This window comes from Anarhichas minor, unplaced genomic scaffold, assembly GCF_050575085.1.
Source record: "Anarhichas minor isolate MPS153535 unplaced genomic scaffold, ASM5057508v1 ptg000009l, whole genome shotgun sequence".
In the NCBI taxonomy this organism is placed as follows: domain Eukaryota; kingdom Metazoa; phylum Chordata; class Actinopteri; order Perciformes; family Anarhichadidae; genus Anarhichas; species Anarhichas minor.
This window is the reverse complement of record NW_027466455.1, coordinates 423121-448619: the sequence shown is the minus strand read 5'-3', so window position 1 is coordinate 448619 and position 25499 is coordinate 423121. Positions and strand designations below refer to the sequence as shown.

The following is a 25499-nucleotide window of genomic DNA, read 5'->3' as shown; positions in this document are numbered from 1 at the left end:
TGCTGTCCAACTCTTCAGTTTGGGGAACAGCAGAGATGCTTTAAACTGCTCCAGGTAAATGAGAACATGTAGTAATGTTTCTGGGATTGGGGATATGATGACGATGCAGTCCGTCAGTCAAGGGTTAATCAGCCTCCCTTACTCCTCCAGTGGGCCGCCCCTCCTGTTGACCCTGTATGGCACTGAGGACCCTGACCTCCCTCAGGTGTAAAGTGACCTGCTGGAGTTCTGATGGAGTGGGAGTGCTCGCTGTGAGGGCATGACTGAAAATTTGTCTGATCGCATCCCAGAAGCTAAATGCTACATTTAGACAGCTTGCAATTTGTATACCAGTCAAAAGCATGTGACCATAATGTGGTTAATAAGGTTTGAACTGTACTATTTGGTATTTTATGATGTACTTTATGTTGCTTCAGTAATGCTTTGAGTCATCTGCCCTTTTTGTCTTCAACACAAACGGTTTAAATTAGAAAATTCTCCAAAGAGGCAAACTATCATTAGCTACAGTAGTTTAAAACATTGTTTACAAATGTTTTTAAATATTACCGCCCAATCTGAGACGTTGTGACTGATTGGTATCCACTCTGCTTACAGACTATGATCTTTTGTGTTGGTGCACATTTTGATGTCTTGTGTTTGTGATCTTGTCAGAGTCCTGCTGGGTCTGCTGCTGACTGCTTCTGGAGTTTATGGTAAGAACTGAAAATTTAAGCTTCAATATTTTCCTCTAGAAGTGATGACTTTCTTTTTACCGCCCCAGTCTGAAAATTCATGACTGATTGGTACCTCTCTGATCAACATGTTGACTTTAATGTTATGGTGTAAGTTTATGCCACTTGTTTCTAAAATGATGTCCGTCTTTACAGACTCCGGCCGGACCGTGGACTCATCAGTCGTCTCATGCTGCAGGAAGTTTCCCAAAAGCTCCAGGAATACTTCAGAAGACATGTTTACATATTCATAAGTACCAATGATGACCTGTAGTTTAATGCTCATTGTATCAGCTGAAAAGGACCGTTGTGTGCCTTGAATGATGCATTATTTGGTCCATGCGTTCACTTGAATGTGCATTTCCAGATAACTGGAAATTATTTTCAAATAAATTTGTCATAAATTCATAAAAGTGTTTGTTTTCCATACAGCGTATTTTTATATCCCAGGATGCAAGAGACTGCAGTGTAAATCTGACGCTGCTACAAATGGTCATCAGATTTTCTGTCACTTACTTTATTCACAACATCAGTATAATTGTGAGTTTTAAGTAATGTAGTTGAACAGTCGTGAGCTGAGGTATATTAAACATGTGAACGTGCAACGTGTCTGAATTTATCAATTGAAGCACAAAATCAAAGTGTTCAAAAATCAATGTCTAAATCTACTGTACATAGCTGATGCCAGACTGACAATATTGCCACAAATAATACAGTGAAAATGTATGCTTTTTTTATAAAAAGTATATCATAGTGATACTTGACACAATCTGACATTGAGATTAAAGCATTTGAGGAATGAGACACTTAATTTTTGAAGCTTGCTACAAAATACACAATGTGCTCCAAGAGACTCATTTTCTAATGTAATGCTAAAATAATTAATGGGAGAATTAAGTTTTATGAGTTTGACACCCTTGATATTTTTCAGAAATTAGCACATTCCCTGTTTTTAGTCATGACCGTAATCTTTATTCAAAAGGCATTTAAATGTTTTAGAACATGGTGGTCAGACATTGCATACTGTAAACAAACTTCATTTAGGTTTCTAAATTCTAATCGGCGGAATTTAAACTTCTTTGGAGGCGGATGAGCACGACTGATGCGTGAACGGATCAGAGATGGGCCCGGTTGTCAGTGATTCCGATTAAAAAAAAACTGGCAAAGATCCATCTAAACCCACCAGCCACAGACCAATAGCACTAACTAATAAGATAATGGAAAGGATCATAACAGAAATATTTTCATATGAGCTTGAGAAGAGAGGAATGCTGGCAAGTTTTCAGAGGGTTTTAGGAAGGAAAGGGTTGGAACGACAGTTATTTTTGATTCATGGTTAACATGGGCAGACCATATCAAGAGAATGGAGGAAAAATGCAAGAGAGTAATAAATGTGATGAGATGTGACTGGTAGGGAGTGGGGAGCCAGTTGTTCAGCATTAAAAACCATGTATGTGGCCTTGATAGGATCTGTGTTGGATTGCGGCGGCATAGCATACGGATCAGCAGCCAAATCTTTAATTGGTAAATTGGATGTGGTTCAGGCACAGGCGTTAAGAGTATGTAGTGGAGCATTTAAAACATCGGCAATACCTGTCCTGCAGGTAGAAATGGGAGAAATGCTGCTGGATTTAAGGAGAAAGCAACTAATGGCGAACTACTGGGCTAATTTACACGGACACGATGAGCTCACTCTACCTGTCAGCCCCTCCCTCCCCATCAGTCTAACGCCCTTCACCTGTTCACTCACCTGCGTCTGATCACTAATCAAGCCACTATATAGACTCCTGCCTCTCAAACACTCACTACCAGATTGTTCTTTGCTACTCAATGCCACACCTTCCAGCGCCGTATCCCGGGCTGATTTCCTGTTGTCGACCCTTCCTGCCCCTGAGCTACCCGTCTCGCCTGACTCCCGGTAAACTCACCAGCCTTTTGTTGCTGACTTGGAATCATTCTACTGCTCTGCCGGAGACTTTGCTGTAACACTCTGTACCTGGTGGTGAGTTTACATTAAAAGCCAACGATTCCTGGAATCCTGCAACCTGTTACAGTTGCAGGTGGAATGGGAGGAGTCAGAGACAAAACTTTAGTCTGATAAACCCTTCAGTAGCTTACCCGGTAATGGCTCCATGGACACTTGTGTGGCCTGGTATAGATTGGTATTTGTTAGATGTCAAAGAAAAGGGTATAGTTGATTTGGTAAGTGCATTTGAATATTGTGTAATAAAAGAGTACAGTGATTATACACAGATTTACACGGATGGTGCTAAGAAACCTGAGACAGGAGTGACAAGATTAAGGGGCGGCAATACCAGCTAAAGGAATTGGATTCAACAGAAGAACATCCCATAATCTAGAGGTTTACACAGTGGAGATGGAGCCAGTGCTGGTTGGACTATGATGGGTGAAAGACAAGAAAAGGTTTTATGCTCCGACTCTTCTTCAGCCCTCGCAAGTTTAAGGTCTTTTCATTCGAACAGCCGTCAAGACCCAATGTATGAAGTCCTTCAGTCAGCTGAAGAATAACTAATCGGGGAGCTCAGGTTAAATTCCTGTGTACCAGCACATGTAGGGAATGAGAGGGCGGCTGAGTTGGCTTTAAAGAAAGGAAACATAGAAATGAAGATTAGCATCAGTAAGGCAGACGTCAAATGTATTATCTGGGAAAATATCAACCAAATGTGGCAAAATAGGCGGGACAGAGAGGAGAAAGGGAGACATTTATATCTTATTCAAGAGAGTCAAAGTTACCAGGGTTGGAATAGGAGAGGAAACTGTTGACAACACTGAAAATGATAGAAAACACCAGACAGAGTTGTGTGGAGAAGAGGAGTCAGTTGAGCATGTTGTAGTGAGTATGAGATTCTGAGGGAGTTGGAGGTGCATGAATGCACATTAAAATGAGTACTGAGCACAGGTTAGGGTACTGTTAGCTTTATTAAGGAACACATGTTTTTTTACAGGGTATGATTGAACTGCAGGGATATGGTACAAGGGTGCTGGTTAGAGCGCTGTTTTTTATTATCTTGTTTTGGGGTAATTATTGTAAGTCTATTGTCTGATCCACACTCCGGAGCAGAAGGTGGCGGTAATGCACCAATAAGCTGCATAACAACTACCGTAAAACCAGAAGAAGTTATTTTAGGTGTGTGCGCGTGCGTTACTCTCTGTGCTCCAGTGGTTTGACGATGAAGCCCAGCGCTGGGGACAAGGTGCTGACGTCTTCTCCATTGAACGTCTTCAGGATGGTCGTCTTACCCGCGTTGTCCAGACCTCTGCACGAGCCAGGTTAAAGAAGAAACGCACACTTTTAAATATCCTAGTTAATTAAATTAAGGCGTTAGTGGCTCTCAGAACCCCAGGTTTAGTGAACCAACAAGGCTTCTCTCTTCTGTTCGAGGTAAGACTTCTCACATTGCTGGTTAGAGCTCCTTCACTTTGAAACTTGTACTTTATAATAGATAATACTTGATGCATTGAGAATACATTGCATCGCTTCTGCGTTGTGTACTTCTCAACCTAGTTACAGGACCACGTTTTCTTAAAGCTTGCAGAGTTTCAGTGACGCACCGACCAGAGTTCATCACAATCCTGAACCATCCGGCACTAAAACGCATTATTTTAAACGTATTAGTTCACTGAACATGAACGACAACATGTTTTCTAGATGTTGCACGGAGTATTTAGTGTGTAACACAAGTTAAACACGTTCTTGTTGAACTCTTCCAGCAATGGCCGCTGCACGTTAGGTGCGGCTGCCTGCAGTGTCTCTCAATGATGATAATTACACAGACCTGTACTGAATGACTGTGACTGCATTGAATTATTCTGATGTGAGACACGAGTTGTATAAATTTATTTTTCTTGACTCGTGCCATCATGAACTCTGCTCGTGGAGGGTCACGTGTTACCCGGCCACATGAAGTTAGCCTGCTAGCTAACGCTTCATGCTAAAGCAATGCTTTCTCTGGTTTACAGATGGAGACGAAACATCCAGAAACTGCTTGCTGCCAAGGTAATTTATCTACACCACGTGGGACGTGATGTAGCATCACATGTGTATTATTATATTGATGTGTTTGGGTTAACTCGACATAACCGGGAGGCCTTAATGCTACAGTGATGTTCAAATTGAACTCTCTCACTGAAACTCTTTTGAGGAAACTTCACACCAAATTCTGAGTAGCATTAAACATATCTTATAAGTGAGATATGTTAAGTCGTCTTAAAACTCATAACATTGTTTTTTTCCCCTCCAGGTGTGAGGAGACTGTGGCTGAACTCTCTACATGAGGTAATTTAAAGATCAGATCTTCAGATCAGAACCCGTTGACTCTGGCTGTCCAGTGATGAATCCATGAATTTTCTATCTGAATCAGCCTTTGAAGAAGAAACTTCTTTACCAGATTCTGAGAAGCATAAAAATCACATTTTGTTAAACGGTAATATTAAAAAGGTCCACGTCTAAATCTGAGCTCTCCTCCTCCAGATGTTCACGGCCGAGCACAGATGAGGATCAAGACTGAAGGACGTCTGCAGGTGAGCTCGACTGAAGCTAGAAGGAACCGTCAGATTCCACAAGGGCCATAAATGATGATGTTTTTAATAGACAAGCATATGGCTGATTTTTGTGATGCGAGGTTATTAACCTGATGAGCCCTTGAGAATACTGAAGCTCAGATTTACCCCTCACTTTATGGCTAACCCTGATGTTTCTTTTCAGGTTCTGCACGGTCGACTCACTAACCTCTGCAAAGTGCACAATGGTGAGAAACGCATGGAGTTATTTGAGTTTATTCAGTGGCGGTGTGTAAACATGATGAGTACAGAAGACAAGCATATACCTGATTAAAATGAAGCCATCCTTCTATCTGATTACCCCTTGTTGAGTAAATATAGTTTAAATTCCTCTGCATGTGATTTACACCATGTTGTTTCTCTGGTAGGTGTGTCTGTGTTACCAGATGCTTGAAGAAGGATGTCACCTACGAGTCATCATGTAAGTCTCTAAGTGTTTGTTTCAAGTTGGATGAAATGCCTCCTGCAGAGGATCTGAAGTGTTAGTTTTGTAACACCGTATTGATTACAGCGTGTTAAGTTGTTTGAGAGGATGTACATGTCGTCATAATGCAGTTTCAATGATGATGAACTTAGCTCACTTTGAACCGATGTGAAACGACACGAACTTCTGAGAAACTGCATTATTTTAGATATCTCTGCCAGTTTACCTTCTGGATTGTATTTAACTTGTCATGATGCAGCAACGATCCTATTCTAAACTTTTAATTTTCATCTCTTGCCAACAGATGATTCATTCACTGCTTCAACACGATTGTGGTCTAGTTGAAGGTAAGATATAAACATTTAGAGGATTGGTACCTGTAGCCTTTATTCCCAGACCTGCTGAAAATGATGAGACATATATGGAATCTCGTTCGTCTGAACTACTGTTGAGAAATATCATATCTGACATCAGCAAAGGTTAGCAGTGAGTAGTGTTGGTGATGATGGAGGTTTAGAACATGATGTAAAATTCAATATGTCGTCTCTTTAGCTGCTGTAGTCAAAGTGTCCTAACGAGTTCCTTGTCTTCAGCCAGTAGGATGGAGCTGCCTGAAAAGCTGTTGCTCTGGTTGAAAGATGGAGACGGTATGTTTGAATCTCAACCACCACAGTCTCACTATTGTAGAGTGAGATGATTATGATGTGTGACGACTGTCGTCTGCTCCAGGTACCAGACTATCCATGCTTGAAACCATCAGACTCCCTGTTGGTCCGATCAGACACTGAGAACCCTGAAACAAGCCTTCAGGTGTAAAGTGATCTCCGGCTCCCTGAAGGGTTCTGATGGTGTGGGTTGTTTGTTACCTGGATATTGACTGATACCATTTGCTGATCACATTCTTAACACTAGTTCTGTGCATCAACAGACATGTAAACTTAATAACTTTTCTTCTTCTTTGTTCTTAGAAGTCAACCTCTATGCTGAACTGAGTATGACGTCATCTGGATTGCCCAGACTTGTAAGTTGTAGATGTCTGTCTGTGATTACTTGTGATTCTTAAAGGAACAATGTGTAGGTTTTAGGAGAAGTTATTGTCGGAAATTGAATATAATATAATCGCTTGGGGGGGGGGGGGGGGGAAGAATGTGTTCTAACTTAGCCTGCGCATGTTGCATACAAGTAGTGGACAGGTCCTTTCCATATTATTATAATCCCCAAAAAAAATCTTGCCTCATGTCACTCTGCCGTTGGGAGGAGTTACAGTTGGATACCATCGTTTCACTAAATCTTACACACTGCTCCTTCAGTAGAAGTGATGAGTTTGTTATTACCGCCCCAGTCTGATAATTCATGACTGATTGGTACCTCTCTGATCACACTAGAGCTAATAATGTAGTCGTTCACATTAATCAAACTGGAATGAGTAACGCTCGTCTCTTGTTGCAGGTTTGGTGATGCTGTCCAACTCCTCAGTTTGGGGAACAGCAGAGATGCTTTAAACTGCTACAGGTAAATGAGAACATATAGTAATGTTTCTGGGATTGGGGAGATGATGATGACTACAGGTCCGTCAGTCAAGGGTTAATCAGCCCCTTACTCCTCCAGTGGGCCGCCCCTCCTGTTGACCCTGTATGGCACTGAGGACCCTGACCACCTCAGGTGTAAAGTGACCTGCTGGAGTTCTGATGGAGTGGGAGTGCTCGCTGTGAGGGCATGACTGAGAATTTCTCTGATCGCATCCCAGAAGCTAAATCCTACATTTACACAGCTTGCAATTTGTATACCAGTCAAAAGCATGTGACCATAATGTGGTTAATAAGGTTTGAACTGTACAATCTGGTATTTTATGTTTCAATAATGGTGAAGACAAAGAGGACAGGTGACTAAACAACGGTTTAAATTAGAAAATTCTCCAGAGAGGCAAACTATTATTAGCTATGATAGTTAAAAACATTATCTGATGGTAAAATGCAGCCAGAAGAGACAACTGTCTCTACAGCATGTGGATTCACAAGGAATCCAGATTTTGTAAATTGTAGATCTACTTTCCAAAGATGTTGTGAGTACTAGAACGACTGTCTGAAACAAGTTTCAAAATGATTCACGTCAGTTCTTTAATGAAATGTTTTTAAATATTGCCGCCCAATCTGAGACGTTGTGACTGATTGGTATCCACTCTGCTTCCAGACTATGATCTTTTGTCTTGTGTTGGTGCACATTTTGATGTCTTGTGTTTGTGATCTTGTCAGAGTCCTGCTGGGTCTGCTGCTGACTGCTTCTGGAGTTTATGGTAAGAATTGACAACTTAAGCTTCAATATTTTCCTCTAGAAGTGATGACTTTCTTTTTACCGCCCCAGTCTGAAAATTCATGACTGATTGGTACCTCTCTGATCAACATGTTGACTTTAATGTTATGGTGTAAGTTTATGCCACTTGTTTCTAAAATGATGTCCGTCTTTACAGACTCCGGCCAGACCGTGGACTCATCAGTCGTCATGCTGCAGGAAGTTTCCCAAAAGCTCCAGGAGTACTTCAGAAGACATGTTTACATATTCATAAGTACCAATGATGACCTGTAGTTTCAACAGGACAGTTGTGTGCCTTGAATGATGCATTATTTTGTCTATGGACCGTTCAATGCTTTCTTCACTTGGATGTGTATTTCCAGGTAACTGGAAATTATTTTCAAATAAATTCATTAAAGCACATTTTGTGTCTTATATCTCGGGATGCAAGAGACAACTGAAGTTAAGAACTCCTACAAGTAGTCGTCAGAGTCTCAGTCACTTAATTATTCACAACATGGAAAAATATAATTGAGTTTTAAGTGATATAGTTGAACAGTCGTGAGCTGAGGTATATTAAATCTCACATTTGAGAAGTTGGTACTATGAAGGAATGTGAATGATGCACCGTACCTGAATTTATCAATTGACTGAACTGCAAAATCAGTCTAAATCAACTGCCTACATGGCTGATACCAGACTGGAGGTGTTGTCCAACTATCAAGAGATTTGGGTTCTGAAGTAACTTCAAGTGTTACAGTGAAACAAAGTATGCTCTTAGTGATACTGCACACAATCTGGCATTGAGATTAAAGCATTTTAGAAGTTACTTTGGTCTACAAAATACACATGCTAAAATGTGCTCTAAAGACCAGTTTAATGCTAAAATGTGCTCTAAAGACCAGTTTAATGCTAAAATGAATGAGTCTACTTTCATGAGTTAACACATTTGAGGGTGGATTTCAGTCATGAGACATCTTTATTCAAGGTCAGGCATTGCATACTGTAAACAAACTTCATTTAGGTTTCCATGTGTAAATTAATGTGTTCATGTTGACACTTTCTTGCTGTTCTGTTTTCCATCTACATAAACTATAAATAAAATGTATATACCAGGTTTAGTGTTATACAGACAGCAGCACTGATATCTGGTGACCCCCAAACAGCTGAAGGGACAAAAAGAATGCGTTTCCGATCAGCGTAGTCCAACGAGCCTGGAGTGTCGTCTGCGCTCAAACACTCAGTCAGTGGTGAAGATCCTTGCGGCGATATCGTCTAACAGCCAGTCCACTCCAGCCAACAAGTTGTCTCCTGTGACTGCGCTGCAGCCGATGATACACCAGTGATGACTTTTGATCCCATCCAGGGCCAGCGCCTACAAGAAAACAATGACACATTGTGATGTGCGTAATCTGACATGAATTTATAGCAGCAATGGTGAAAATAAAATTATAATCCATTACGTAAAAAAGTAACTAGGGGGGACTAGACCGTACCTCTCGTATTGCCTCTTTGGACAGGGCTCCTGGTAAATCCTGTTTGTTGGCAAACACCAGCAGCGTTGCACCGGCTAACCTCTGCATGGAGGGAAGGACAGACTCAATACACAGATTGATGGAATAATCAAACAGATTGATGGATTTCTGCTTCAAACAATGCAAGAATAAAAAGATGATTCTTCACCATTATCCCTAGCAGTGTCTTTGTGGCTGACTCCAGAATAAAATACCTGCTATTGACCACTACACCAAACTTGTGTGTGTGTGTGTGTGTACCTCCTCCTGCAGCAGTGAACTGAGCTCCTGTCTGCAGTCCTCCAGTCTGAGTCTGTCTGCGCTGTCCACCACCCACACCAGCCCATCTGTGCTCTCAAAGTAGTTCCTCCAGTAGGAGCGCAGTGACTTCTGACCCCCCACATCCCAAATATTCAGTTTAAACCTAAAAGAAACAAAGAGAGGAGAACATGAGGAACACTGGAAAACTGCATCCTGATAATGGATCCTGGCTCGGAAAGATACATGTATGTGGGAAAGAATGGGGAGTTCAATTAGAATAGAGGATTAAAAATAACTTCTTTTCTCCACGGTTGCTTATTGAGGTTTGATTCAGTTGGCTGTGTGGCTTATATGACTTTATAACTGGCTTACTGTGTAAGTCAAGTATATATTTTGACTCAGTTATTTGAGTGAATGAAGGTATTTTTCCAAAACAAGTACAACACAAAGCAACTCTGTTCAAGCCATAGCCTTTTCTCACAGCAGCCATTTAGACAATGTGTCCAAGTCAGACATGACAGAGAGCATTCATTTTAATATTCACACATACGAGACCGTTAGCTAAACGTCTTCAATGAAAATTGCCCATTGAGAACAAGTATACAAAGTCTGTTGTGTGGAAGAAATAAAGCGTCATGTTCTCTACGTTATTTTAGCTATGACATACTGTGTGTGTGCGCGTGCGTTACCCTCTGTGCTCCAGTGTTTTGATGTTGAAGCCCAGCGTTGGGGAGATGGTGCTGACGTCTTCTCCATTGAACTTCTTCAGGATGGTCGTCTTACCCGCGTTGTCCAGACCTCTGCACGAGCCAGGTTAAAGAAGAAACACTCACACACACATACATCTCACTTTTAAATATCCTATATGCTACTTTTGTTTCATGCTAAGCTAGTAAAGCCTTACAAACAGGATACAACATCAGCAGCCTCATCTCGCGCTCCTTCTGCTTCATCTTCTTTAAAATTGTCAGCAAACCCATCGCGACGGTGTGGCGCTCAACTGCAGTTATGATAGATAGGCTACTTTTACCGATTTATAGTTATGTATGAAAGATATTTAGCATCCATAAAGAGCATGGCGTACCAGGAAGAGGCTGCAATGCTAGTCCCGCCCCACGCAGCCACCAAGTAGCGACCGTTGATTGGTTGTTGGAGACGTTCGAAGCTGGTTCATTGGTCGTTGAGCGGTTTAAGGTGTGACCCTGCGGGTTTGGTTGAGTTTGGTGCCACCGTGTGTCAGTTGTGGGAATTACACATTTGACTTAAGCAATCTCGGAATTTTCGGACTGTCAAACCTTGTTGTCAAAATAAAGAACACAGACTGTTGTATTTCCAAAAATACTACATTTTTCTATTTGCACAATTATTCAAAACACTAATATTACACTGATACTACGCATATTGCAAATGTGTAATACTATTTAATAGTTTATTTTCTATTCTAATTTTAAAAATGTGCATATCCGTTTATACAGTTTGTATGTGTGTGCGCACGCGTGTGTATGTGTCTGTGACTACATGTCGTGCAGCAATCCTGTATATTGTATATAGACTATAATAGAAACCCTGAATCCTTGAATACGTGGCGAATACAATAAAAAACATACATTCAGCCAAGAGAGTATAAAAAGTTAACTCTTGAAAATGGAAATGGTAGTTTGAAAAACCATATCAACACAAGGCTTTTCCCAGAGCTTTCAACTGCAAAAAAAAGGCAATTGATTTAAGTGAATTTAAGTCACAGAGTGACTTAAATTTTTATTTTATATGTTTATATGTTTATATGTTGGACTAGAGAGAAACGTCTTTCCAACTCCCCTGTATGTCCAGTACATTGTGGAATTGACAATAAAGCAAACTTTGAACTTTTCTGAACTTTGAACTTTGCAGCAAGACTGGGTGTGAATTCATCAGCGGAGTCAAGATAAACCGTATATCATTATCAGCTTCATTATCAAGTTGCAACGACTGGTTATTGACTTCATAAGAATATCTGTTCGCTCCCTCCAGAACGAAACAGTGCACCAACATCCTGCAACCTAAAACCTTTCCAATTCTTCCTAATTCAAATATAAAGTTACTTTGCCACAGGGTTTCCTCATCAATACTATCTTATCATTTTACTTACTCACTGTATCAGAAAATAGTGTTAAGACTTAGAAGTAATCTTATACATAAATTAAATAATCATCAGGAAACAATTATAAAATGTACCTTATTCAGTTTATTGAGGTGGTTTCAACAAAAACATGGGAGTTATCTTTTTATTTATGCATATCATTTTTATGTTAGATAGATATTTTGTGGATGGAGGTTTATGGATACATGATATTTACCTCTGAATATTATGCCTAATCATGTTCATCATACCAAACTGTGATACCAAATGATCACAGTTGTGAAATACATGTGTAAAGGATGTATTCTCTGTTAAAGTAATTCACTCAATGCCAACGAACTAAGTAAAAACAATACATGTGTTTGTAAAACCTTTTGGTGTGGGCTATGTTTTACTTCGTCGAGGAGAGAGTAAGCCATGTAGGGTCAGTAGCACTTTAAGTTACATCATATCCTGCAGAGAAGCGGTAAAACCTGCAGACTGCCGTCTGGAGGCTTGGCCATTCATTTCCTGGCATAAGCGCTCCAGAAATCCCCCGCACATGAGGGAGGTACAACCTCATTCATAATATGGTCATTAAGCCCTGAGCTCTTCCTGTCCCCCAACATCTTTCCCCATCCATTTATAATGGTGCGTTCATGTGCGATCGGAAATAATACGACAATGGAGCTTAACTCTGATACTAATGGTAAGACGTGGCTTACTTTATGGGGAGATTTGACACAGTATCCATGAACGTAAGTTATTAAAACCAAACAAACATCAGCAGAGAAATGTCGGCTACAAATAAAAACAGGAACCTGTAACTGCACTGCGGGGAAAATATTAGTAGCTTGCTAAATTTTGGATTTGTTAGGTTGATTGTGCTTCATTTTTGTTATCTTCTTCTTAAAAAAAACAAAAAATGGAGGCCATTTGAAAAAGAGCTACATTTCTCACTTGTACCGGCAAAGACCTGGACACTGGAATTAACACACTACACGCGAAGGCAGCACAGATCCCACGCAGCACTTGCATTGCAACGGGTCAGTTTAAAATAAAGAGAAACTGAAAGTCGCAGCATCATGTTGCATAATCGGCGGTCCGATGCCAAACTTCATGCGCTCAAAAAGACATCAGACGCATGCCGTGTACATATTTACAGAACCGGCTCTCAAAGTTCACCCACAAGCTGCAAGACGCGCGCCGGTTGTGCATTAACTCCAAGAGGTTGAATGGCAGTGGTTTCACACGCGAGCGCGCAGCACGGATGATCCGGGCTCGGTGAAGGTGCATCCTGCCGGTGGACACTCCAGTGAACGCCCAACCGGCTAGCCAGACATCTCGGGGGGAGAGAGATGTCCCCGTTATTCATGGAAACTGGGTATGAGCTCAACAGCCCCGGATCACTGTCAGCTGAGGGGAGCAACACCGCAGGATCGGTAAGTTTGTCAATCAGTCAATGACAGGCAATAACCACATCATATCTGCGCTAAAATAAAGTATATTATCCCTATAGCTACATATACCATGTAAGTATTTTAGAAATATTAGCCTGCAATAAAACGGTAATATGGGACTAAATGAGAATAGTTACTCAAACTAACCATTCAACGTTATTCATTTGATTCCACTTAGTTTTAAGCATTGTTTGTTTTTGTCTTTTTCAAAGCACGTTGTAACATATTTTTGAAAACTTCTTTAAAAATAAAGTTATTAGTATTATAATGATCAAATGACTCTACAATCAATGAAAACCCACCATTGAGCACCGTAGATACAGTATAATAGGTTATTAGTAATATTATAGGAATTATTTGTATTTTTAAGAATGTCAATCACGAGTCTGTTGGTCTTGTGGTTCAAGAGGCATATCATATGTTGTGGTTGCAAAGTCCCCAGTTCAAGTCCAGATGGTGATATTTATTGCAAATCATCCCCGCTCTGTCTCTCCTCAACTGTCCACTATCTAATAAAGGCAACAATGGTCCAAAAATACTTAAAAATGAACCATCCAAACAGCTAAAAGTGCTCTGAAAAGACAAAACAGTGCATTTTATTTTAAGTTTCAAACACTAGCGTTCCTTTCTACTTTGTTAACTATTCTAACAGCATCATATATAACAGTTATTATGTTGTGGTGGGGATAATTGTCACTTAGCTTTAGCCTGGTTTACTATTTCTGCATGTTTTCTCTTGAAATTGACTAAAAGTAAAGATAAAGCGCTCCTCTGATTAAAAAAATAAATAAAAAACTTTTAAAAGTCTCCTGTACTGTTGTACTTAATACACTTTTAGTTGTTTAGCTGAGTGGGATGAACCTCAAATTTGATATTCAGCTCCTGTTGAGTTTGCATGCACTTACTGTGCGTAGCTTTGGACAAAAGTGTCAAATACCAAATAATTGCAATGCAATCTGGTTTTCAGCACAGGTGACTTGCCATTTAATAAACAGGATACACATTTAATATAGACATTCCTTTTGGGGTCCATTTGAGTCAAACGCATGGAAGAAGTAGATGCAGCTTTGAAAGCTCCGTAAGCTTAATGTTGTTTTGCCCTGCTGCTGATTTTAACATCACACCCAACAACGCAACAACTTCCTGCTTTTTAATTAGGAGACCGCATGTAATTTCATGTGATAGGTTTGTCTCATGACCTTGTGGACAATGACATCTTTAAAACAATAGAAATGCAGTATAAAAAAGTTATAAATGTCTGCCTTAAAAAAAAGATTCCTTAAAAAGGCAGTGGGGGATGCCACAAGAGAAGTAGGCACCTCAAATCACCCACAGACTCAGTGTTTGCAGTACTGAATCCTACTAGTGCGGTGAACTGTATCTGTTGCATTCGTCTTCACAGGAGAGAGAAGAAGGGGGACAACAGATGCGAGGCAGAGGGAGAGTACGACAAGACAAGAACAGGAACGCTGCGAGGAAGAGTCGCAGGAAACAAACGGAGAGAGCCGACGAACTTCATGAGGTTAGAAATATTCACTCCTTATGTTCCGTCCTTGCACCATCACTCTGTCTCCCTTTCAATTGCACCCAAAGGCTGTGTGACTAGTGGTGCGTGTGTCTTGTGTAATCTGACAATATGCTCACAGCCGTTTCTTGTAAATACTCTGCTTTAGGAGAAGGACTTCCACTCCCTCTGGTATGCCCTCCCCATTGGCCCTCCCTTTCCTCTAAACACACACACACACACGCACACACACACACACACACACACTCCCGCCTCTGTTTTTCCACCCCATGACGCTCTGTTTTTTTTCCCTGACGGACAAATTCCACAGGCTGTCTTTCACATGGACTTCTTGATCAAAACTTCTTGATTTAAAAAAAAAAAACTTCATTGAAAACTATTTATGCATATTATGCTTTTAATATAAAAAAAAGTAATTCCTCTGAAAAAAGCAAGCGATTCTTTTCAGGACTTTTTGTACAAATGTGGTGTTAAAGGATAGTTAGTACTCTGTGTTTTTGGTGGTATGAAGTTTTGTTTTGAGTCAACATTTGTGTTGCTGTTGTTAATGATATTCACCACAAATTCAGTTTAATTCTGTGTCATTTGTTTCCCAAGATGAAGAGCAATGATGACATTAAAGCTGGCGTTGGTAATGTTGAGAAGCTACCAAGAGTAAGCTCGATTCCACCAATCCAATGAAAGTAGCTAGCAGCTCCAGAAGTTTTGCAAACTACGCTTATTTGCTGCCCTGCCGAGCGTTAGCTGAGAGGATTTATTCTGCTACCGTACAGATGTGAAGAGAGTGGCATCGGTCTTCTCAGCTAACTCTCTGCAAGAAAAGTAAATACTATTCCTTTAACTGATCCAATCTTAAATCTCAATTAGTTGGTTTAGTTTTAGCCTGATCTGGAGGTTTTGTTTCTCGATGTATATAGCAAACATTAAAATCCAATTTTTATAAATCTGTCACATGTGGTTTATTACTTCCCATGAATGCGTCTCGATACACACACCCATAAAATATGTAATACGACTCTCCTGAGGATGATGATGATGATATGAAAATCAAACCTGTAGTTCACTGCGCTGCACCTAACCACCTGGTTGGGTACGTTTTGTTTTTCTCACTGATTACAGTTGGCCTTCCTTTCCTCTAACAGCACGTACCTGCTGTAACTGGTTGGATAGGTGTGTGGTTTTTTTCCTCCAATTTTATGAATGGGTGTGTGTCTTTTGTGTCGTCAGGAGCCCAGACTTTCGCTTTCTCTCTCTCTCTCTCTTCTCTTTCACTTCTGCTCCTTCGGGTTCATTTCGAAGAAGCATTGCTCCCACCGAGCAGTGTGGTTCATAGAAAACACAGAGTGGGTGTCAGCAGTTCATGGTTTAAAGGGTCAGCGCACGTGACGCACAGCTCCATAGCGCCGCATCCTTGACTGTGACCTCCGGGACCTTCACAGTAGTAGAAAGTAGAAATGTAATCTCTCTGAGGGGAGACGCTGTTATTCGAGTCTGTACTTGCAGTATTTGGGGCTCAAGGGAGATGAATACTGGCTGCTATGGAGGATAATGTTTTCAGGCTGCACTGAGGCTTAATGAGGCCATAAAAGCGAGAGTTTAGTAGTTTGATAAACCAGGAGCAAACACTAAATAGGAAATGCTTCACTTTTCAGGGTTTCTAGCCACATTTTGACTCTTACTTACTCTGCATCGATCAGCAGGGAATCACCTTTTTGTTGTTTTGCTCTCTCCCCCACCTGCTCCCTCCTGTCATGCTGAACTTGCAGTACTGTCACATAAGAGCAATGTTTTCAGTTCTCCTTCGAGGTTCCGACTTTGGCCGCGCAGCATCAACTGCATGGCTGTTGTGCTTTCTATTACAGCACTCAAGAAGAGACTTAAATAAGGGGGTCTTGATGAGTATTGCTTGGCTGTACGGTGTGGGATGTCTTTTGATGCATGTCTGTAATAATCTTTTTATGGCCCATGAGTGCCCCTCTTAGGGATATTAAAGAGAGACATGACTCAACTGACATTAACTCTTTTCTCCTCCTTTCTTTTTTTTCCTGTCTTCCCCGTCACCCTCTTCTCATTAGGAGCTCCAGTGTCTGGAGAGATCCAATTCGGCAATTAAAAAGGAGATCGCCGCGTTGAAAAAAGACCTCCACCTCTATACGTCAGCTCTGGAGGGCCACCAGCCTTTCTGCTGCCTCAAAGACTCCGCATCCAGCTCGACAACCCGCCCCTCGGTTTCCTCCTCAGCCGGCTGTCGGACCAACTCCAGCCCCCCTGGAGTCCCTCCCCAGGCCTCGCGCTCCGCTTTCGCTGCTGCCCCTTCACTCTCTTCCTCCTTAACCTCCGGCCTGGGTTTCCAAACCCGTGACTGTGTTGAAAGCGCACGTCTCTCATCTTTAACTCCCAGTCCTCCGACAACCACAACATTAGACTTGCCTCACGGCTCGTCTGCTGAACTCTTCACCTCCTCCAGCTCTGCGACAGCTCCTGACTCTGTGTCTTTCTGTGCTGTCCCGACTCCTCGCTCTCTGTTTAGCGTAGATCCCCCTTCTCTAATCACACCGAGGCCGACAAATGTTCCGCCTCTCTGCACCAGCCTCGTTTCGCGCTCAGCGCCCTCGAGGTCAGGCGCCGTCCACGAGAGCTCTTCAACGTCAGCAAGCGCTCACTTCTCTCCTCTTCGTCCTGTTGCACTGGATGAATTTCTAATGACGCAAGCTACTTTTCTTCCTGCTTCTTCTAATGTAGTTACCCTCAACTCCCCTTTGGCGGCTGAAAACGTGGCTCTCGGTTGTCCCATGAATGTGTCCCAGCTTCGTCCTGCTCAGTTCAGCAGAAATTCAGTGAATTCAAGTCTGCCGTGTTGTCTTTTACCGACAACTCTTCTGGATCCTTCTCCTCAGTCCCTCTCACTGTCGCCTCCCGCCTCTACTTTTGCCTTCAAGCCAAGTTACAGTCAACAGGTCACGTTCAATTGTCTGTCTCTGCTTTCCATGCTCACTGTCCCGAGTCCCCTTAATGTGTCTCAGACTACCTCCAGCAGCTTTGATGAACCAGTCCCGCAACCCCCACCCTCACTGCCTCTGTTCGGGGATACCTCAAGAGATCTCTCCCTCTCTGAGCTCCTGCAGGACAATGATTGGATACTAAGTGGGACTAGTCACCAGTAGCACTACATGTCACGAAGCAAAGGAAGACCAGTTTCCTTCAACCAAAATAGTGGTTTAATTTATATATTTATACATTTTGAGCAATCAAACTCTGCCGAGCAGCTACAGCGCCAGCTGAAAGATGCAACCTGATGGATTGCTACATCTGTTGGGATGTATATGAATTTAAATGTTGCTCATAATAGCTTTCAGCTTCTTAAAGGGACACTTGTGATTTCGTGTTGAACTTCCGTAAAGTTGGTGGTCTCACAAGAGCCAAATTAAAGACAAAATGGTCAAAGCCAATACAGCACAAGCAGAGACAACCCAGCATCAAGCTCCAAAAACACCGGATCCTACACTTCCCACAATGCAACCTATAGCATCTTTTAGTTAGGTGCTTGGAAATGGCCGTGTCCTTCAAGCTCCGGTTTGTAACGCAAGCTTCTTGTTCTAAATTCGAAGCCTCACGTTTCCTTTTTATAACGGCAAAGAGCGCAGACGACTCCTGAACGCCTAGCTGAGGTTTCAGAGACTGAATCTCTAACTTTGCCGGATAACGGGCCAAAACTCTGTACAATAAGTGAGCTATGTGTGAATCCATAGAATACAAGCTCTTGTAGATGAAACTTTAACCAACTATGCTATAAAATCCATCAATGTGCAGTTTTTCAGTTTCAAATAAATCAGGTAGGTCAGTGTTATCCCTTCCTTAATCCAGAGACCAAACCACAAAAATGACTCAACATTTGAAACTTTGGGCTTTTAATTTTAGATTGGTAGAGTACTCACTTCCTTGCCACTTTAAGGAAATGTCATGAGGAGAAATTGCCGTCTGTGACTGGAACCGCATGTGTGAACACGCAAAGTGGCAAACTCAAAGAGTACGACAACGCCAGGAAACTTCATTCTGTTGTTTCTGCTTTTAAAATACACACCGTCTCACATGTTTTTTCTGCTATCAGTCAATTTGCTGATTGTTGATTTTGTTTTGTTTTTAAAGCTACAATTATTTATTGTCTAGTTCCTTCTTCACTTCAAGTAACAGAATTGTAATTTTTCTACTTACTGTAATTATGCTACTACATGATAAATTATTATTTTAGGTATTTTACCAGCTTTGCTTGCGAGGGTGGATCACCAACCAGACAAAGTGGGCAAGTGCCCAGGTCCAGCTACCCTCAGGGGCCCCAGATTGAATGTGTGTCCTTAGGGTTGTGGATTTGATTAATTGCAAATAGTTTGGGTATCTATATTATTTATGTGTCTACCGGTATCAAAGTTAATATTCACAAATATATGTGTGCTAAAAAGTGCTCTGGCTTTTTTTTCTGCCCTGAGGCCCCCCTAATGGTTAATCCACCCATGATTACAAGGACACTTTATGTGACAACTAGTGGCCCACGGTGGCCGCTAACACTCCTCACCCTTGTGGGTCTATAGTAAAAACAAGTTGTGTAATTAATAATTCCCTTATCGTGTTCATTTCAAGTGAGACAAATGAGAGAAATAACTTTCTATTTGATTTCCTCTCGCTGTAACTGACAACATGAGAACATGGGGCTGCTCAAACCTGTTGTATAGGAACTACTGCTGTAAATAAATGAATAGTGGATTGTATTTTTCTCTAAATAGGACTCATAGCTATAGGCTTATGCACCATGATTGTATTCAAATTAAGATTTTGTTTTTTTAAAGGATGTTTTTTGTAGATTATTCTGCTTTATTTACACTGTATAGGAGTGTGTGTGCTCCACACAGAAGTCTATGATTCCGTGTGAGGCTTTGTGTGTGTGTGTGTATTACTGTTAGGACTATTTTGTATTTAACAAGCATAAGATTATTATATTCATGCTGTAATAGTGGTTTCAATAGAAAAGTTAATTACAAATAAAAAATGTATTGAAACATTTTATTTAACTTTGGCTCAATTTACAATTCTGTTCTAGAAGCTATTTCAATGTTCTAATATAATATATAACTACAATTAAAGTGAAGCTTGGTAACTTTTAAAAGATATAATAAGACATTACTCTTCTTACTAATGAAAAGTTGAATCAATTAGCAGTAAAACACACCCTTGATCAGTGCTGCTACTGGCTTATAATACTAGCAATATACTGCTTATGGTGGCTTATATTAGCAAACTTTAGATAGATGTTGCTGTAACTGATACTGTCACTGAATTTTGCAGATTTTGGGAATATGTTCCATTCAGATTGAAATATCCCAACACCTATTGGATGGATTGTTATGATATATTGTACAGATATTCACGGTCCCCAGAGGACAAATCATTTTGGCGTGGGTGATCCCCTGATTTTTTTAGTGCCACCATCAGGTTGGCAAGTGCTTTCAGAGGAAATGTCTTGACAACTGAAGGGTGGATTGCCGTGACATTTGGCGCAAACATTCATGTTCCCCACAAGAAGAATTGTAATAACTTTGGTGATCATTTGACTTTTTCTCCAGCCCCCTTATCGGGTCCAAATTTGAATATGTCCAATACTTGATGTGTGACAAAATAGCTTTAAAGCTACACATCTCCCTCATAAGCCTCAGCTTTATTTTGTGCTAATAGGAAATGTTAGCACACAAACATGCCAAACTAGTCAGCGTTGTCATTGTGAGCATGTTTGCCAACATGTTTCGCTCAAAACTCTGCTGTGATATGTGCAGCCTCACAGAGGTTAGTTTAAATTATACAGTCTATTATTAGAATGTAGACACGTGTTACCAGACTGAATATACAGACTTGAGAAGATGTTTGATGGATTATCTCACAGTTGTTATGGAGTGGTGATGGCAAACGACAGGCAGCGCTCTCAGACACTTACCGGACTGCCGGTTCCCCCTGGTATTTTTCCCAGGAGGCAACCGACTGAGCTCATCTGCGACACAACACGGAGGAGGAGGAAGAGGAGGAGGAAAATGGGGCGCAGGCGCGAGGTATTACGCACGCCCTTGTACTGAATATAAGATTATAAGGCTGGAGTGTGTTTGTGGTGAGAAGAGCGCCAAGGAGGGTTCAAGGCTGGCAGCGCAAACACACACGCAAAACGCATCCACAGCCAGCCAAGGTGTGACTTTGAGAGGGACATGAAGGCGCGTGGATAATTGCGCTTTTGAGTGCGTGTGTGTGCGCGCGCGCGCGCGTGAGGGAGAGAACAAGTGGCTTAGTGAAGACAAGAACAATGGATGGGACTTGATCCTCATAAGCCAACTACAACCCCGCGCACACGCGCAATCAACACGCACACGTGCGCGCGCGCTCTCCTCAAATAGGAAGCGAGGAAAATGGGGAAAGGGAGGGGAGGAATGGGGGAGTCAGAGACAGAAACACTGATGATGCTGGAGAATAGAAGGGGGGGGGGATTTCATAACCGGATGAGACCGCAGCCAGAGGTGATGCATTGAAGACAGAGGAGCGCGAGCCATTAATGACGCATCTGTTCAAAATGAACCGGGTTTAAGAGGCAGAGCCTGGCCACATAAATAAAGGGAAATAAATAAATAAATAAAAAAATTCATCCTATAGCGTCATCCGCATTGAGGAGCCTCATTCCTCTCTCTCCTTGCACCAGCTTTAGGCTGAGGAACCAGCGGCAAGACTGTCGGAGCGAGATAAATTAGCATCCGGTCACTGCTTTCAAAATAAAACCTTTTTTTAAGGCGCCTCAAAGACATTTGCTCACTTACACAAGTATGGCAAAGTGTGGCACTGATCAAACCTTTACTCTGCGGCTTCTCGCTTCTGGAGAGACTGATATGCATTGAAGATCCTGCTGTGTTTTATCACTTAACTAAGTTAAATACTCATCAGGGTGTTCTAATGTAATTTGATCAGGTCCGAGGAGACCCATTGAACCCTTCTCAGTCAATACTGAGGGGCGCATTTGTTCAGGGTTAAGTCTATGTTCTATAGCTCACTATGATAATTAAGCATACATTTGTCTTGCTTGACCCTTCAAATATATGCCTTCGGGTCCAGCTGTGAATGATTGAATGCAATTAGATGCACAATCGGCCTTGAGGACCTCCTGTGCAATCTGTTCAGTTATCAGCATTTCTACATCCACGTGTTTTGGTGTAGAAACGAGGCCCTCTGGCATCCTGAATAAAAAGATTGGAGTTTTGACAGCAACACTTTCCACCTCCATTCTTTGATGTCAACCTGCAAACCAGCTTCTCATCTAAAAAGAGGTGTGTTTTCGATCAGTTCCCTAATTTACCCTATACCTGTGGATGCTTCAATAAAACAATTTAAATTAAATTAAATTAAATTAAATTAAAATTAAATTAAATTAAATTAAAAATTAAAATTAAATTAAATTAAAAATACCTGTGGATGCTTCAGCTCACAATGCTCACTTAATGTTTTATTAAATTCACATCCACTGTTGGTGGAAAGAAGTTAACAACACTTGAGTATTGGATTTGCACAAATAACATGTGATAATGGGCAAAATGATCTCGGATTCACTCATCTCGGATGAGTGAATTAAAGACAACTGTTTTAAAGACAACTGTTTCACATCCTTGTATATTTCCTTTTTCTCCCTTTTTTTAAGCCTAGCCTAGGTTGGATTACCAACTGGGCAAGGCAGGCAACAGTCCAAATGACTCCCAGCTGCACCGAAAAGCCTCAAGTTCACTGTACAGCAAATGGTGGGTTTATTAATTGGAACTTTCTTTGAGAATAGACCAATTGGAGTTAGCCTATAAAGCAAAGCATCAACTGCAATGGTTAAAGCCTTCACATGCATTTTGAGGCCCTGTCTTGAAAGGGCCATGTATCAAAATACCTTTTTAATTTCAGCTGCTTGAATTTTGCATATTCTTAAATTAGTTTGTGTTGAATCAAATGACTGCAATAGACCTATTCCACAGTAGCAACGGGCTGAGTGCATAGAACGTGGTTATTTCGGACATAGCAGCTCATTCTTGCCTCAGTAATCCGGCAATGAGTCAATTTCTTGTAACCAACACGCTTTTGTTTTCTCCAGCTCTTATTTTATTTTGAAAGTTCTGATTCCTAATTTTCTGCGTGTTCCTGACTCACCGCGTGCCTCTTGACGCAGCGCGTTGAGGCGCTGTAGGACGACCGGATAACGGGAACCGAGAAGGGGGACAGGAGCAAAACGCGTCAGTCTGACAGACATAGACGGGGTGCTATTGTATAACACAGGCCTTCAGTCTTTTTCTTCACTCCGGGTTTTGCAGGAGGAGCGGCTGCTCTTGGTTTATTTTTGCTGTTTTTCTTTCTCTCTCACCGCGGAGGTAGAGACGGAGCGCGGCAGCGGGGCTTGGCGTTGCATCGGCCGCTGGCGGAGGACCGGCACATGTCTGCGCGGTGAGGGAGCGTTTGTTTCCCCGCCCTGATACGGTTGGAGGACGGCAGGAGGAGGAGGAGGAGGAGGAGGAGGAGATTGTTTGGAGGGGTTTAAACCGCGACGAAAACAACAATTTCCACCTCTGAGAGAAAACAAATAAATAGAAATAAGCAGGTGCGGCTGTTTGAACGGTCGAAAGAGGGTCCGTTAAAAAAAACGAGCGAGAAGGACAACAGTGATGCGGCAGCCGAGGTGGGCCCAGATTGATGATTTTATGATATCATCATCCACCGCCAGGACCGATCACTGATCGTATTGATAAGAAGCATCTTCGAGGAGAATACGCTATAAACTGACCAGGGTTCCGTTTGTTTGTTTCTGAGCTGGATAAACCGGAGGAGGTTAATCTGTGTTTGATCACGGTGGTTTCTTTACGCGAGGAGCTCAATTCTAGAAATACATTTCCAAATTTAGGCCGATGACTTAGTCCGTGTGTGTGTGACGCCAATACAGCAGCAGAGAGGCGCGCGTGTGTGTGTGTGAGAGAGAGAGAGAAAGGGGAGACGCGCCTGTCTGAGCATCATCTGGTAGCTGCACAGGCTACTCCTCCACGGGGATGATACACAAGCGATTTTTTCATCTGTGCGTGAAATAAACAGAAGAATCGAGGATGATGCTGATGCTGCCGCTGCCATTTCCTGTCCGGCTCTGATAGAGACAGCGAGGCGCACAGCACGGGACTGGACATCCAGAAAATCTCTCTCCTCACCTCTCCTCCGCCTCTGCACCTTCTCCCCCCTTCATCTCCCCCCCACCCCCCCCTCCCCTCTCTCTCCTGCTCTTCCTCCTCCACCCCAGAGCGTCTATTCATTCTGATCAATTGATAATCCGTCTGTGATTCAGAAAAAAACACCCACACCACCCGTACATCCTCTCAAGCGGCCCCTTTACGCACTCACGCGCAAAGGCACGCACTCACGCACCACCACCACTACCACCGCATCACCACCGCCATCTACAGCCATCATGGAGACGACCAAGCTGCCTCCGACCAGCCCGTCCTCGCCGACGACCAGCTTCTCGGTGCCGTCCGCGGAGAAGGTGGACGGCTTCCCGCGGAGGTCGATGCGCAGAGCCCGGCAGAGGAGGTCCCACAGCTCGTCCCAGTTCCGCTACCAGAGCTCCCAGGTGGAGCTCACCCCACTGCCCCTGCTCAAAGGTGAGACACTGCAGCCACGGGGCAATACATTACAGTGACAGGCCAATCACAGGGGATAAAGGGTCCAACAAGGTCACCATAAACTCACTGTTCTCACTTTACGTGTCTTCATTGTTTAAACACCTCGAGATGAAGGTGAAGGCCATCGCCTGACTTTACACAAGACACCAGTTGATCAGAACTGTGGAGAAGGTTATTGTATTTTCTATTGATAGGCGTCCAGTGGTACATATTGTCCTCTCTGTCATGTCCTTTCTAACTGACAGAGGTGATAGCAACAGCTTTGATTTATTGTCTGATAGGAGCCAGTCTGGTTTAGGATTATTTTAAAGGCTTGCTGTCGGAATATACATTATTTTTAGGGCTGCACCCAACAATTAGTTTCATGAATAATTAATAATTTCTCAATGAAATTACAGAGAAGTGTAAAAGATGTCCATCCAAGGTGACGTCTTCGGTCTTGTTTTGAGTGACCAGCAGGCCCAACCCAAAATAAATTCAGTTTTCAATTCAATACAGAGAAATCACTCAAATCCTTAGAAGCTTAAATCAGTGAATTTTAGTTTGGAATATAACTGAAATGGTTAATTGATTATGAAAATAGTTTCATATACATTTTCTGTCACTCGACTAATCAAAGATGAAAGGAAATATACAAAGTCACATTGTATGAGGCTTGACAAAGTGTTTTTTGAAGAACATACGCTTTAAACTGGGAATAAGGAAGAGTTTGACAAATTGTTCAAGTTCAAATTCACATTATGCAGAGTCACTGAGCTTGATGTGGACCACTTACACACTCATTAAAACACAATATCATCAAACATCAGCTCGTCTCCGTGATTGGTGAGATGGGTGAAGCATCTCACCATTATAAAGCCATTTTCCTTGTCAGACCACTGCCTGTCTTTAATTGTCTCATTAGATGAACCTCAAACAAAA

General features: G+C 42.0%; 3 protein-coding genes, 1 long non-coding RNA gene and 4 other non-coding genes across 9 annotated transcripts in view; 7 read left to right on the top strand and 1 right to left on the bottom strand.

Annotated features, from left to right (window-relative positions):
* The first annotated feature begins 726 nt into the window (after positions 1-726).
* LOC142946183 (small nucleolar RNA SNORD31) lies at positions 727-800 on the top strand. Its single transcript, XR_012953037.1, has one exon. It is a non-coding gene; the product is annotated as a small nucleolar RNA SNORD31 (small nucleolar RNA).
* A 3069-nt stretch (positions 801-3869) lies between these two features.
* LOC142945989 (uncharacterized) lies at positions 3870-8427 on the top strand. Of its 2 annotated transcripts, XR_012952961.1 has the most exons (13): positions 3870-4113; positions 4692-4728; positions 4973-5007; positions 5203-5252; positions 5437-5479; positions 5660-5712; positions 6020-6062; positions 6309-6362; positions 6445-6563; positions 6684-6736; positions 7165-7227; positions 7968-8008; positions 8183-8427. It is a non-coding gene; the product is annotated as an uncharacterized LOC142945989 (long non-coding RNA). The 2 variants fall into 2 exon arrangements; XR_012952960.1 differs by lacking the exon at positions 6445-6563 and having other exon boundaries at positions 3873-4113.
* Positions 5847-5910, top strand: LOC142946176 (small nucleolar RNA SNORD29). Its single transcript, XR_012953030.1, has one exon. It is a non-coding gene; the product is annotated as a small nucleolar RNA SNORD29 (small nucleolar RNA).
* On the top strand, positions 7023-7097 carry LOC142946180 (small nucleolar RNA SNORD31). The gene has a single exon (XR_012953034.1). It is a non-coding gene; the product is annotated as a small nucleolar RNA SNORD31 (small nucleolar RNA).
* On the top strand, positions 8043-8116 carry LOC142946182 (small nucleolar RNA SNORD31). Its single transcript, XR_012953036.1, has one exon. It is a non-coding gene; the product is annotated as a small nucleolar RNA SNORD31 (small nucleolar RNA).
* Positions 8428-8960: 533 nt separating the features above from the next.
* arl2 (ADP-ribosylation factor-like 2) lies at positions 8961-10898 on the bottom strand. Its single transcript, XM_076086938.1, has 5 exons — positions 10695-10898; positions 10469-10579; positions 9780-9942; positions 9501-9581; positions 8961-9379 (listed from the first exon to the last, which is right to left on the bottom strand). Exons 1-5 carry the CDS (start codon positions 10757-10759, stop codon positions 9245-9247), a joined length of 555 nt encoding a protein of 184 aa, XP_075943053.1. The 5' UTR covers positions 10760-10898; the 3' UTR covers positions 8961-9244.
* A 2017-nt stretch (positions 10899-12915) lies between these two features.
* On the top strand, positions 12916-19925 carry batf2 (basic leucine zipper ATF-like transcription factor 2). Its single transcript, XM_076086937.1, has 3 exons — positions 12916-13319; positions 14740-14859; positions 16938-19925. Exons 1-3 carry the CDS (start codon positions 13236-13238, stop codon positions 18024-18026), a joined length of 1293 nt encoding a protein of 430 aa, XP_075943052.1. The 5' UTR covers positions 12916-13235; the 3' UTR covers positions 18027-19925.
* Positions 19926-23399: 3474 nt separating this feature from the next.
* ppp2r5b (protein phosphatase 2, regulatory subunit B', beta) overlaps positions 23400-25499 on the top strand; it is a 31976-nt gene continuing 29876 nt past the window's right edge. The window contains exon 1 of the mRNA XM_076086936.1: positions 23400-24557. Coding sequence (XP_075943051.1) covers positions 24365-24557 — 193 coding nt within the window. The 5' untranslated portion in view covers positions 23400-24364. The remainder of the gene's footprint in view (positions 24558-25499) is intronic.